The sequence below is a fragment of the Stegostoma tigrinum genome, chromosome 14 (assembly GCF_030684315.1).
Source record: "Stegostoma tigrinum isolate sSteTig4 chromosome 14, sSteTig4.hap1, whole genome shotgun sequence".
In the NCBI taxonomy this organism is placed as follows: Eukaryota; Metazoa; Chordata; class Chondrichthyes; order Orectolobiformes; family Stegostomatidae; genus Stegostoma; species Stegostoma tigrinum.
The window spans coordinates 7,066,482-7,080,976 of NC_081367.1; the positions used below are offsets into that span (position 1 = coordinate 7,066,482).

General features: G+C 49.1%; 1 protein-coding gene across 4 annotated transcripts in view; it reads left to right on the forward strand.

Moving 5' to 3' along the window:
• dzip1l (DAZ interacting zinc finger protein 1-like) overlaps positions 1-14,495 on the forward strand; it is a 173,644-nt gene that overhangs the window by 57,331 nt on the left and 101,818 nt on the right. For all 4 annotated transcript variants that reach the window (XM_048542812.2, XM_059650968.1, XM_048542811.2 and 1 more), the window contains 4 exons: positions 1,048-1,216; positions 2,513-2,739; positions 7,284-7,432; positions 10,963-11,140. In XM_048542812.2, coding sequence (XP_048398769.2) covers positions 1,048-1,216; positions 2,513-2,739; positions 7,284-7,432; positions 10,963-11,140 — 723 coding nt within the window. The remainder of the gene's footprint in view (positions 1-1,047; positions 1,217-2,512; positions 2,740-7,283; positions 7,433-10,962; positions 11,141-14,495) is intronic.

Consider the following 14,495-nt stretch of genomic DNA (forward strand, 5'->3'; position numbering starts at 1 on the left):
CTTTCTCATTCAGCAAAACCTTGGACAAGTTGGATCACTTTGGCTTCCGTGATGATGTCCATTTGCGCGAGTTAGAAGGAGGGGCAGGCCATTCCGCCACTCTGCTGCTATTCAGTCAGAGCGTGGATGATCCACATGTGGCTCCGACTCCACTTTCCTGACTAGCCATGGTACCTTTAGACTCTCTGGACAGTCACAAAATCGTGAATGCACCCTTCAGAGGGTAGCTGGATGAGTTTCTCCTCAGGGTAATCCCATTTCAGACCAGGAGCGAGGTGGAATTCGGACTTGTCTCTTAAAGTTTGAAAAGTAAATTGATCAAAATGTCACTGGGGCTGAAAGGGTTAAACTATGAGGGCAGGTGAAACAGATGAGATTTATGTTCCCTTGCTTATGGAAGACAATGGGATGATTGAAAGGCTGAATGGGATGGAATGACCCAGTCTGACTGGGGTGTTTAACATCATTAAAGGTGTTGTTTGGGACAGAGAGAAACTGTTTCCTCTATTTTCTCGGTGAGTGGGAGAAGAATTCAGAACAAGAGGGCATCACCGGAAAGTGAGACTAAATCAGTAGGAGGCGATGTCTGCAAGAAGCAGCTTAACGTAAGAAAAGAGAGTGGAAATGTGTGCATGTTTTACTTCAGGGTGGCACATACTGCCCGGAAGTGTGTTGGAGGCAGATTCACTGGAGAACTTCATTGGATGTGCGTTTGGTTAGAGATAATATGAGGAGAAAGCAGGAGATCGGCATGAGGTAATACCACGCCTATAATGAGCTGGTGCAGGCACGATGGGCCAAACAGCCTTGGGTACCATAACACGTCCATGATTCGGTGACATTTGGAGCTAGCCTCCTGTTAAAGCTGGATGCTGGAGGTCTGATGAGACTGAGATGAGGTAGTGTTTGTTGGAGGAGGGTTTTGGCATGGTGGAGTCGGGATAAGGTGTGGGCCAACCTGAAGCTGGCTGCATGCCAAAGCCGCTTTGGAGGAATTGAAATGACCTGCTCCTGCGCCTTTAGTCACTCTGCTCCCTTTTGTTCCAGTTCGGAGACACGCAGCCCAGAAAACGGCCACCAAGATCAAGGGCCAACATGCCGTCACGTCGAAACCATCCCGCGTGATCGACCCCAAGCCTCGACAGACCGAGGTCCCCAAACCAGCTGTGCAGCATCGATCCACCACTCCTACCCGCTCTATTGCACCCATTGCCAGGTACAACCTCCCTGCCAGGCTGTGTCACATGGTTTTGGGGGGGGTAGTGTGTGTGTGTGTGTGTGTGGGGGGGGTGGGATGGTGGAATTGGCGTTGGGGGGGGGAGTTGGCTTTTTGTTATTGGAGTGGGGTTCGGTCCAGGGCTCATTCTTCAGAGCGTTTTCAGTGCAGTTTCACCCTCTGCACCCTTTTGCAGGTGCAAGTTGGAAAGAGGAGCAGGCCATTCAACCCCTTGAATCTGACCCACCAATCTGTACAGAGATTGTGGCCCCAACTCCACTTTCCCAGCTAAACCCGTCCAAATCAAGAACAGACCCCACTGGGGAAGCTCACCACTGGAGTCTGGCAGAACATGTGGAGGAGAGAGCAGAGTCAATGTTTTGGGCCCCCTTTGACTTTCTGGCTGGTCAAGAATTTGGCAGCAGTGGGCTCGTTCAAGCCGCCGGCGCATGTGTGGCTGGCCGACAGTCTAGAATTGAGGGAGAGCCGCACGCTCAGACATGTTGTTCTGTGGATTTTTAACCACGCTCTCAGGTTGGATGTATAGATCCTGGGGCAGTATTTGAAGAACAGCAGGGCAGTCAGTAGTGGGCACAGGCTTGTCCTGGATGGACACTGGCCCAATACCGTTGGGAGCCAACCTGTTGACTGTTCAGTGAATAAATACGAGTGGAGCCCTTGTCCTTTGTTGTCTGCTCATCCCGGGGAGGTAACGGAACTGCATTTCACAGGATTTAAGGTCCAGAGTTATCAGGCCGGCCGTGTCAGATGCTGTGGTAGGATAGACCCCTTGGGATGGCAGAACTGATGTGTGAAGAGAGACTGGATTGGTCAGGCGGTGGACACCGCATCAAAACCTCTAAAATTCTGACAGGACTAGACAGTGTGAATCCAGGAAGGATGTCCCTGATCACCGAGGAGTACAGAACCAAGGAAATCGCAGGCTAAGGATGCGAAACATCTCCACCCAGAGAGTGGCACAGAAAACAGCTTAAGCAGAAACACTGAATGTCCCCAAGTAACGGTTAGATATAGTTCTTAGAATTAAAGCGATCGAAGGGTATGGGAAAACGTGGGAACACATGATTGAGTTGGATGGTCATATTGAACGCTGGAGTAGACTGAGTGGCCTATTCCTCCTTATTTCTATGGAATACGTCGATTCCTTGTGCCCAGAGTAGATGTGTGGTGGCAATGTCCTGTGATGCCAACTGTGTCTTTAGCAGCTCGTCATTCTAATTCGTTTTCTTGCCTCTACCCTAACCCCCCCCCCCCCAACCAACGGTGCCTTGCCAGTACTCCCCCTTTCTCCTCGGATGATGACAGTGACGACTCAGTGGTGGACAGTGCCTATGCCACCAGCGTGGGGGTGAAGGATGGGGCCCAGGCCCGTGTTGTCCAGTCGAACCCGTTGCCGAGACAGCCGACCCTGAGTGACGATGACGACGACTGGTCAGACACCGATATCTCGACGGAGCTGCTGAGCCCAGCCCGGGGTGCTCCTGTGGCCCATACCCCACCAGGTACTGGTAGTGAACGCCCTGGCGTCATGTTAATTCAGATAAATGTGTGGTGGTGCACTTTGGTAAGGCAAATCATGGTTGGACTTACATATTTAATTCTAGGGATCCGGGGAGTGTTGTTGATCAAAGAGATCGAGGGGTGCAGGTGCATAGCTCCTTGAAAGTGGAGTTGCAGGTAGACAGGGTGGTGAAGAAGCCACTTGGTATGTTTGCCTTTATTGACCAGTGCAGCAAAGGAGTTGGGATGCCATGTTACAGCTGGACAGGCTACTTTCAGAATACTGCGTTCAATTCTGGCCTCCCTGCTATAGGAAAGATGTTGTTAAACTTGAAAGGGTGCAGAAAAGATTTACGAGCTCTCTGATGAAGGGTCTAGGCCCAAAACGTCAGCTTTTGTGCTCCTGAGATGCTGCTTGGCCTGCTGTGTTCATCCAGCTTTGTTATCTTACGAGGATGTTGCTGGGATTGGAGGGTTTGAGCTCAGAAGAGAGGCCTAATAAGCTAGGGCCATACTCCCTGGAGCATCAGAGTCTGATAGATGTTTATAAAATCATGAGGGGCATGGATAGGGTGAATAGGCAAGGTCTTTCCCCCCCAGGGTAGGGGAGTCCAAAGCTAGAGGGCATCAGTTTCAGGTGAGACGGAAAAGGGGCAACATTTACATGTAGAGGCTGGTGCGTGTATGGAATGAGATGCCAGAGGAAGTGGTGGAGGCTAGTACCATTCCAACATTTAAAGGGCATCTGGATGGGTACGTGAATAGGGAAGGTTTAGAGGCAAATGGGCCAAATGCTGGCAAGTGGGACCAGATAAATTTAGGATAGATGGTTGGCATGGACGAGTTGGACAGAAGGGTGTGTTTCTGTGCTGTACAGCTCTACGGCTGTAAGTCTGCCTGGAATGCTGAACCGGAACCAGCCCACACGTGTGTAGCTTTAGTGAGGGCTGGCTGTGGTTTATGGAATTTGTGCAGAGATCCCCCAGTGGTCAGGGCTCGTTTGTTGAGCATGTGACATGACCAACACTCACTCACAAGGACAATGGAGATGGTCTTCGTGGCCTAATAGTCCAGAGACCTCAAGTTTGAATCCTCCTGTCGACAGTTTGACCCTTTGAATACAGTTCATAGAAAATACGAGAATTAAAAAGCTAGCATTGCAGGAAATGGAAATACACCTACCTGCTTGTCATAAAAACTCAACTGGCTCATTAATGTATACAGGGAAGGCATCCTGCCTTTCTGAGCATACAGCATTCTGAGGGATACTTGACAGAGTAGATGTTGAGAAGATCAAAGTTGGGGAGTCGCAAACCTGGGGACATGGTTACTGAATGAGGAGACACTCACTTAAACTGAAACATGAAGGAATTTCTTACCCTAGAGTGCAGTGAATGTTGGAATTCTCTACCGCAGAGAATGTGGAGGCTAAATCACTGCCTATATGAAGAGGAGATAGATAGATTTTAGAAATATTGGGGAGTTGAGGGATGTGGAATAGGGTGGCACGGTGGCTCAGCGGTTAGCACTGCAGCCTCACAGCGCCAGGGACCTGGGTTCGATCCCAGCCTCTGGTGACTGTCTGAGTAGAGTTTGCACCTTCTCCCCATGTCTGCGTGGGTTTCCTCCTGGTGCTCCGGTTTCCTCCCACAGTCCTAAGATGTTCAGGCTAGTTGGATCGGCCGTGCTAAATTGCCCATAGTGTTCAGGGGTGTGTGGATTATAGGGGGATGGGTCTGGGTGGGATGCTTCAAGGGGGCGGTGTGGACTTGTTGGGCTGAAGGCCCTGTTTCCACACTGTGGGGAATCTAATCTAATGGGCTGATTGGCCAACCCCTCCTTTGTCATATGTTGGACCCTGACAGGCCAAGTGTGACTCCAGCTCCTAACTGGCCTAGCAAGGTGCTCAGAGATTCCAGTCCTGCTTAGGTGATCACGGAAAAGCTCCAGGAGAGTGGGGAACTTGACAACGGGAAAGCTGACTTCAGACTATTGGCTTGTCACCTGCTCACCGGAGCAGGAAATGTGGTGCAGCTGATGCCAGGGTTGTGTTCCCACAACCTCTGCCCTGCGATCAGTGTGCCCTCAGTGTTCTTCCCACACTGCCCTTGTTGGCACTAACCCATCTGCTTGCCAACTGCACTGCCCCCCTAACTTGCTGCTTCTCCCAGGTACAAGCCACTGACTGCCAGCTGTGCTTGTGGTCCTCCAGACCAACCCAACGCAACATGCACTTCGATCTCTGCCACCTCTCACTGTTCACTGTCCCTCCTAACCACTCTTTGCCCCCACCCACTGATCATTGCCCCCACCTCCCCCCGCTCTCTGCCCCCTCCCATGGCTCGCTCTGCCCTCCCCCACCCACTCACCTGCTGGCTGTCCTTGCTGCCCACCAAGGCATGCTCATGGCAGCCCAACTCCTTGCCCAACTCCTGATTGTCATGCCCTCCCAGCTCATCAGCTCACCACCTCCACCTCCTCCCCTCTGCTCCTGTTTGACTCCCCACTCCCAATTACCCCCTTAGTTTGTTGCTCTGCTTGAGCAGCAGAGTTCCCAAGACTGTGGCAAGCGAGGTAGAGAGGGCCCCGGAGTTGAGAGCGAGGAGGTTATACAGGGCCTTTGGTGAAGTTACACATGGAATGTTGTGTGCAGATTTGGTCGTCTTTTCTGAGGAAAGATGCTGTTGCTCTCGAGGGAGTGCAGCGAAGGTTTACCAGGCTGATTCCAGGGATGGCTGGGTTGTTGTATGAGGAGAGAGTGAATAGGTTGGGTGACAATGGGAACTGCAGATGCTGGAGAATCCAAGATAACAAAGTGTGAAGTTGGATGAACACAGCAGGCCAAGCAGCATCTCAGGAGCACAAAAGCTGATGTTTCAGGCCTAGACCCTTCATCAGAGAGAGCTCTGTGATGAAGGGTCTAGGCCCGAAACGTCAGCTTTTGTGCTCCTGAGATGCTGCTTGGCCTGCTGTGTTCATCCAGCTCCACACTTTGTCATCTTGAATAGTTTGGGTTTGTTTTCACTGGAGTTCAGACGAATGGGGGGGATCTCATAGAAACTTATTAAATTCTAATAGGATTGGACAGGGTAGATGCAGGGAGGATGTTCCCGTTGGTGGGTGTGTCCAGAGCCAGGGGTCACAGTATGAGGATACAGCGTAGACCAGTTAGGGTAGAGATAAGGAGACATTTTTTCACCCAAAGCGTGGTGAATGTGTGGAATTCATTACTACAGGAAGTAGTTGATGACAAAACACTTAAATGTATTCAAGATAAAAACTAAAAGAACTGCAGATGCTGTAAATCAAGAACAAAAACAAAGTTGCTGGAAAAACTCAGCAGGTCTGGCAGCATCTGTGGGAAAACAGAGTTAACGTTTCGGGTCTGGTGACCCTTCCTCAGAACGTATTCAAGAGGTGACCAGATATAGCACTTGGGGTGAATGTTATCAAAGGTTATGAGGAGAAAGCAGGGTTAGGCTATTTGTTTGGACTATCAGCCAAGATCATGACGAATAGTTGAGCAGTATGGAAGGGTGGACAAGAAGGGCCCTGAGTGGGAGGAGGTGCTTGGGTAGCAAAGGGGCAGAGCATTTTTTGATGTGGGGAATTCTTAGCAGGGCCTTCACAGACCGGTGACACTCTTTCTGCACCCCCCACTGCCAACTTTCCTCCCTTCCCACACTCTGCAATTGTAGCAGCAACAAAATCAAGTGATATTGACAACTCTGGGCCTAACTTTGGGGAGAGATAGTAAGAACTGCCGATGTTGGAATCGGAGATACCACAGTGTGGAGCTGGAGGGACACAGCAGGCCAGGCAGCACCAGAGGAGCAGGAAAGCTGACGTTATGGGTCGGGACCCTTCTTCAGAAATGTGAGTTTGTGTGCAGCCCCCAGTGACCTAAAGGGTAAGGCCCTGGCCTCCTGAGCCAGGGATTGTGAGTTCAAGCCCCACCTCGGGTGTTCTTAATTTTGGGGAAGAGTGTTTTTGATGACGACTTCAGCTCCGAGGATAGATCGAAGAAATTGGGGCTGTTCTGGCTGGGAGAGAAGGTGGGAGGTGGGGGGATAGAGGTTTCCAAAATCACGAGCGGGCTGAACAGAGTAGGTAGACAGCGAGAAGCTGCCCCCACTTGTAAAAAGAACAAGAGCCGGAGAGACGTAGATTAAAAATGATGTGCAAAAGAAGCAAAGGGGTACTGTGAGAAAAAGACTTTTTCACACAGCGAGTAGTTGGGGTATGGGTTGCGCTGTCTGGAAATGAAACAAAGGTTCAGTTGAGACGTTGGATTATTTGGAAGGTAATGGAGTGCAGAGATGTGGAGACAAGGCATTAGGTGATAGAACAGGAGTCGGCACGATGGGGCTGAATGACCTGGTTCTGCACCGTAACCGCACGGTGATGATGCCGGTGACCGTGTTGATGCTGGTGGGGGTAGAGATGGGTGGGTTTGGTGCCAACGGTGGTAGCTTTGGTAATGGCAGCATCCGAGATGGCGTTGGAGCTGCTTCTGTCTTTGAGTCCGCCCCTCTCGACCCTGCAGGCACCAAGGTGCAAAGCCTGGCGAAGAGCCTGGAGAGGCAGCTCAGCTCGCCAGCCAAGAAGCCGACCGGTGGAGTTCGACTCGTACCCACAGCACAAACTGCACCTCGCGCCCCTCCTGAAAACCGCACCGTCGTCAAGAGGTTGCAGGTAAAGACCCCATTGATGCCATTAATTGGTGGAAGTTGATTTCTTCCCCCACTTGAAGCCCATGAAAGATCACTGATATTCAAATGCTTTCCACTTACTGAGTTTGGGGTAGGAACAGGGACTGTATGGGCTCTGTAAGTTTCCCTGCCTATACAAAACGATTTACCGTACACACCCATTCAATAGTCCGAGTTGTGAGACTTTTAAGCAGAAAACAAAGGGATTGACATGTGTAGGCGAAATGTTTTAGAGAGGGCTAATTGTCAAATAAAAGGGGGTAGCCGTCACTGAGAGGAACAGAAGAGTCTTTTCTGCTCCCAGTAAGGATCTCAGCCATGTGTGTTGTCTATGTTTGTGTACAGACACACAGTTACACGCGGCAACGACTATTTGGCCCATCTTTTCTGTGCCACTTCCCTTCACCGGCAACTCACTCAGTCCCGCTCACCCACCTTTTCCATTTGCCCTGTACATTTCTCTCTTCGAAAGGTGTGGAGTACCTGGCTGGGATTTGGCAACCAACACATACTCCTGGATCCAAGGAGAACTGGAAATGGGCAGTAAATCCTGGCAACACCCATAGAATTAATGGAAGAAAATATCTACGCAGGAAGCTCACCAAAAAGGCCGCCCGGAGACTTGATTATTGTGCTTGTAATTTACTCGCTATTTTCTTTTTAAATAGCAGATCTACTTAAAAAAATCGCCTTCAAGACAACATGCTGATTCTGTCCTTGAACCATCTACTGCTCAGTCAGTGTTGTGTTTGCCAGTGTTTGATTCCAGTCGCTCTAGGCCAGGTGCCTTTTCAGTTTGATGAAAGTAGCCCCTTGTGTTCTTCCTCATTGAGCTGCAAGCACATTGTTGAGAAAGTTCTTGTGCGCAGTTTTCAGGAATCTTGTCTCCCCTTTACCCTTTACATTGCTGCTATCACAGATGGATAACTGAAACTCCCCCACCTCATCTCCTCCCTCCCCACCAACACCAACCTTGAATCGTGTAGATTTATTCCCCCTACCTTGTTCGTTCATTGATGGTGTTCAGTATCCAGCAGTGTAATCGTTAATCTGGCTGCTGCTTAATTCTAATCAAGTGGTCGCTGTCTTTGGTCTCTGCTTGGTGGCAGCATTCCTTTCCCGTGGTTTCATCCGTCATTGCTGACTTTTCCCTTCCTTACAATTCCCGAATACCTCACAGCCAGGAATATTAAACTCCAAACCTCTCCTTGTTTGAGCCAGGTCTCTTGTCACCATTATATTGTAATGTCTCGTGCAACCTATGTTCGCAGTTCGCTTAGATTACGAATCATGCTCTGTGCAGTTATGTGCGCACACCCCCGGACCATTTTAGAGACTGAATAGATCTGATTCCTAGTACTTCTGAGATACTTTGTTGCACTGTTTGTCCATCCCACAACTCTGCCTACCCTGTTCTCAACAATGTTCAACCTGCTGCACATACCCAGCGACTTTCATCCCTCCAAACCCTGACAAATTTCTCCAAACCCTTCCCACAGCACAACTTAACCTCCACCTGAGGACATTGAACAGGCCCCTCTTGGCCCTGGATTGGTCTCAGTTCCCAAGATAAAGGCAAAGTACTGCAGATGTTGGAAATCCGAGACCAGCACACAGATTGCTGGTGAAACTGCTTCAGAACGGTCATACCAGACTCGAAACATTAAACTCGGTTTCTCTGTTCACAGATGCTGTCAGATCTGTTGTATTCTCTGTTCTCTGTGTTTGTTCCAATGCCGAGAATACTGGTGTTGTCCTGTGTGTGTCATGTATGTGCATTTGGCTCTGCATTACCAGGTTTTAAACTGAGTTCCTAAGCTCGCCAGCGTCAGTAACCTAGGGATTATAAACTTCGTTTTAAAAAGCTCCTGGCCCCTAAAACTCTGACTGCAAACTCTCTTGTGACTTTACCTTCCAGTATTGCTTTTTCTCACATGGCCCATGAGTTTTGACTCTTCCTGTTCATCCCCCTGAATCTCCCCTCACATCCCATCCAGTGACACCTGACATCAAGGAAGCAGCAAACCTTATCAAACGCATGCTGTCAAATACGAAAATGTCTTGGTTGTTTGGATCTCCTGTGGACGCTGCATTTTTGGATTTGATTCTGGACCCTCTGCTCCAATCCTTAACCACACAGTGCCTTGTGCCTCTTCAATATTTGGTGACCCTCACTGTAAACCCTTGGTGCAGTGGGGTTGAGGGTGGTTGGGGGGGGGAGTGTGAAACGGAATTCCTGCAGCGTTTGTCTATTCGGACCCCACCGGTTGGACCTCCGTTCCTCCCTTGTGGCTTCGTGTGACCACCTCACAGAAGGCTTGAGCCAGGAAGCTACCAGAGCATGGAGAGATGCAGACATGAACTTGCTCGCTCACTGTTACACTTACACGCTATCACTTGTGTGCTCATGCACGCAAACACATGTTGCCTACACTCCCCGCTGCCTCGGGAAAGCAGCCAAAACTGTCAAAGACCCCTCCCACCCCAGTTCCTTCCACCCTGTTCCGTTGGGCACAAGATAAATTTGAGAACACGTACTGACAGATTCAAGAACAGCTTCTTCCCTGTTGTTAACAGACTTGCAAACAGACCTCTGATATATTAGAGCTGATCTTTCACTGCACCTTCACTGTAGCAGTAACACTGTGTTCTGCATTCTCTTCTATTACCGTGCCTAGATAGCACGCAAAACAATACATTTCACTGTATCCCAGCACATGTGATCATCAGGGGAAGCAATGGCCTAGTTGTGTTATCGCTGGATGGGTAATCCCGAGACCCAGGTAATGTTGCGGGGACGCAGGCTTGAATCTCGCCACGGCAGATGGTGGAATTTGATTTCAATAAAATTCTAGAGTTAGGAATGTAATGATGACTGTGAACCCAGTGTTTATTTTCAGGAAAAAACCCATCTGGCTCACTAATGCCCTTTAGGGAAGGAAGCTGCCATCCCTTACCTGATCTGGCTACATGTGACTCCAGACCCTCAGCAACGTGGTTGACTCTCACCTGCCTTCTGGGTAATAAATACTGGCCTAGCTAGTGGCGCCCTCATCCAAACAAAAATTAAGCCAGGGCTTGAGTGAAGGTTTGTAGCTCGGGTGCTGGTTGTAGATGTTGATGTTGGGAGGTTTGATAGCAGATGTTTCATCCCCTTGCTAGGTGACACCCTCAGTGTTGTGGAGCCTCCTGTGATGCGCTGTTGTCTTCAAGAGACCAGGACGTCTCATTGATTGAGGAGATCTCCAAAAAGATTTTGTCTTCAAGATAACTGTGCTTCACAGGAGACTCCACAGCGCTGAGGATGTCACCTTGTAAAAAGGGATGAAATGTCTGCTATCAAACCTCCCAGCTTGGCAAATATCTTAAAAATTAAGTCCAGTCACTCACTCACCCGTTCCCATGCAGACCGCCCGCACGCTTTCATTATATTTCGTGCCGTGCTCGTTCTCCCCATGCCAGCTTTCTCGTGCAGCTCCCCGTAGTCAAACTGTCCCCACTTTCTTTTGCCAGCTGTCCGATGATGATGATGATGAGAGTGACCTGGACATCTCGTCGATCGAGGAGCTCTCCGAAGAGTTTGTCGCGAAAGCAGCGACCTCAAAGCCAGCGGTGGTGCCAAGGGAAAGTGCCGATCCGTCTGTGTCTCAGGGAACCAGTGTCTGGAGCTCATCTGCCAGCAGAGGGGCAGGTTGGTAGCGAGAACTACCTGCATGCTCAGCATTAACTTTCAACCAAAAAAAAAGGACTGGTTTTGGGGGGTTGGGGGGCTTTCGCTTTATGTTTAAAAAAAATCAAAATGGAATGTTTAAAAGGTCATGAATCAACCGCCACCCCCCAACCCCTGCAGCCCTGTCATTTACAGAATGTGGGTTTTGTGTAAAAAGCCAAGCTTGATAATTGTGTGTTCAAGAAAAGTGACAATTGTTGAGCATGTTTTAAGAAGAATGCCTCACAATATTGGAATCAGCTGACAGGACCTTGTTAAGCCTCCTTACTTACAGAACCCGACTGTCTCCCTCACCCCCTCACTGGGCTCCACTGATGGCAATACTCCAACATAAGAACAAATTTCACATTGCCAGCTTCCCTTGGCTAGTCGACCCCAACCAACGTGCGTGCCGGCAGGCTGTTTGATCATGCAAGGCATCGCAGATGCGTTCGGCTCCAATTTCACTGAAACGCAGCCTCTTAGCCCTGAGACCCCACATCAGTGAGGGCTGTCTCCACTCATTTCAGAGCCTGGCATGCAGCCAGTGTTTGTGCCTGTGTATCTGTGCCCTCTGCAGGCAGGGAGAGCAGTAAAATTCGCGCCCATGACCTGAGATTCTGGGACGTTGTAATATCTTATCGCAACACAGCAGCCATGGTAGGCCCAATCTCCTAGTACTGTTTCTCAACTTTATCAGTCATCGCACAACAACAGTTGGGGTGTCACAGTGGCTCAGTGGTTAGCGCTGCTGCCTCACAGCGCCAGGGACCCAGGTTCAATTCCACTCTCGGGCGACTCTCTGTGTGGGTTTCGTCCCGCAATCCACAGATGTGCAGGGTAGGTGGATTGACCATGCTAAATTTCCCGGAGTGTCTAGGGATGTGCAGACTAGTTGGACTGGCCCATGGGAAATACAGGGTTTAAGGAGATGGAGATAACAAAGTGTGAAGCTGGATGAGCACAGCAGGCCAAGCAGCATCTCAGGAGCACAAAAGCTGACATTTCGGGCCTAGACCCTTCATCAGAGGGTTTAAGGAGATGGGTTGGGTCTGGGTGGGATGCTCTTTGAAGGGTCGGTGTGGACTTGATGTACTGAATGGCCTATTTTCACACTGTCGGGATTCTACGAACATGTATTGCAGAGAATAAACTTGCAAGGTTATACAGCACAGTATAGTCAAAATGTGAAGGAAGGAACACACAGACTGTAAATCTGATTTGATAGCCCATGCATGATCTCCACGTGACCTCGTTTAAAGGGATTAACAGATTTGAACCTCTCTGTGTTATGAACTGAGTCTATTGCCCTCTGTTTGGACTGTGTTGTGTTTGATGGGGAATGGAGAATTTGCTGTTGATTGTGTGTTTTATCTATAAATCTTTTGAATCGAGCACATTCTTTGATCTCAATGAGGGGTTGCAGTGTAAGGGAGTACAGGGGAGAGAACGATCCCTGTGCTATTAGCGTCTCCTTTATAAGCAGCATTTCCTTTGAATGTGGCTCTCTTCGGCAGTCACTGCATTTACTGTTATCATCATTCCAAATTGTATTTTGTTCCCCGATTGTGTGAAACAGAATAAACAGATCGCTTCTTCAGCACCTTTCATTACTGCTTCACATGCTTTGAAAGTACCTTTTAGAAGCCTTGCGCAATTGGCCGGTGACTCTTCGCTGCTAGTGGTATGTCTGTGCTTTTTAAATTAATTATTTCATGGGAAGTGGGTGTTGCTGGCAAGGACAGCCTTTGTAGCCTGTCTTTTTATTGGCCTTGTGCTGAGTGGCCTGTTACAGCCATTTCAGGAAGTAGTTAGGAGACAATTCAGCGCTCTGTCGCCTGACGTCACATATGGGCCAGACCAGATAAAGATCCGAGCGAACTGATGGGTTATTACAACAATCGACGATCGCTTTCACGGTCACTATTATTGAGACTATCCTTGTACCCTGAGATAACAAGCTGTACAGCTGGATGAACACAGCAGGCCAAGCAGCATCAGAGGACCAGGAAAGCTGATGTTTTGAGTCTGGAACCTTCTTTTTTTTCCTGAAGAAGGGTCAGCTTTCCTGCTTCTCTGATGCTGCTTGGCCTGCTGTGTTCATCCAGCTCTACACCTTGTTGTCTCAGAATCTCCATCATCTGCAGTTCCTACTATCCTTCTACCCTGACTTGTTAATGTATTACATTGAAATGGCACCGGCTGCAAATGGTGAGATTGGAGCCCATGTCCTACAGTTTGGGGCCCTGGATTGCTCGCCCATTGACTTTTATTATTAGGCCACCGTTCCTCTAAAAGTAATCACTAATGGGTCTGTGTCAATGTTTCAACCCTTAAATTGGCAGCATCTTTCTCATGGGAAATGGTGCCTGGAAGATATGGAATAGTTGTCCCGAGGATTTTTGCGTCCCCCCAGTACCTTCCCCGTGTTGTCAGTATGCTCTCTCACTGTTCTGCACCTACAAATCTGGACAATCTCTAGAGACAGTCATGATGTGAACTTTTACTTTGACTGTCGTAACAAGAAGCAGGTTAACTGTTTGTTCCATATGGTCTGGCGAGAATTTACCTTCGGCCGATGATGTCAACGTGCGGTGGTGTCAGATGGGCTATCAATTCCACGTTAAAGGACCGAAAGAAATGCGGAAGCTGGAAATCAGAAACAAAAACAGAAGTTGCTGGGAAATCTCAGCGGGTCTGGCAGCGTCAGTGGAGAGAAGTCCGAGTTGATTTTTGGGGTCTAGTGACTCTACTTTGTGAGTGATGGTAGTCAGGAAAGGTTGCTTTTTATGCAGGATGTAGGACGGGGATAGGGGATGGTAAGGAGTAAATAATAGTTGGAGATAGAGCCCAAAGAGAGAGAAGGACAGAGGGACAGACTAAGGAGTGGATAATAATCAGCTCGGGAGAATGAATAGCTACAAATGGGGACTATTAAAGGCTAACAGTGGATTGTGTGTAATAGCAGGCCATATGATAACAAGGCTTGGTGGGTGGGGTTTGGGTAAGGACATGGGGGAAGGTATAAAATTGTTGAGCTCAATAATGAATCCAGAAGGCTGTAGAGTTCCAAGCGGAAAATAAGGCATTGTTCTTGCAGCTTCACTGGAACACCGCAGCAAGCCTGAGCCTGGTGTGTTGTAGTATCAGGCAGCTGGAAGCTCAGGGTCTTTTCTCGTGAGCAGAATGTAGGTGTTCTATGAAGCTCACCCAGTCTACGCTTCATTTTCTCAGTATAGAGGAGACCAAAATATGAGCAGCAAATGCAGTAGATTAGATTGTGTGAAGTGCAGGTAAAGGGCTGCTTTGCCAGGAAAACAGACATGGACCATTGGAC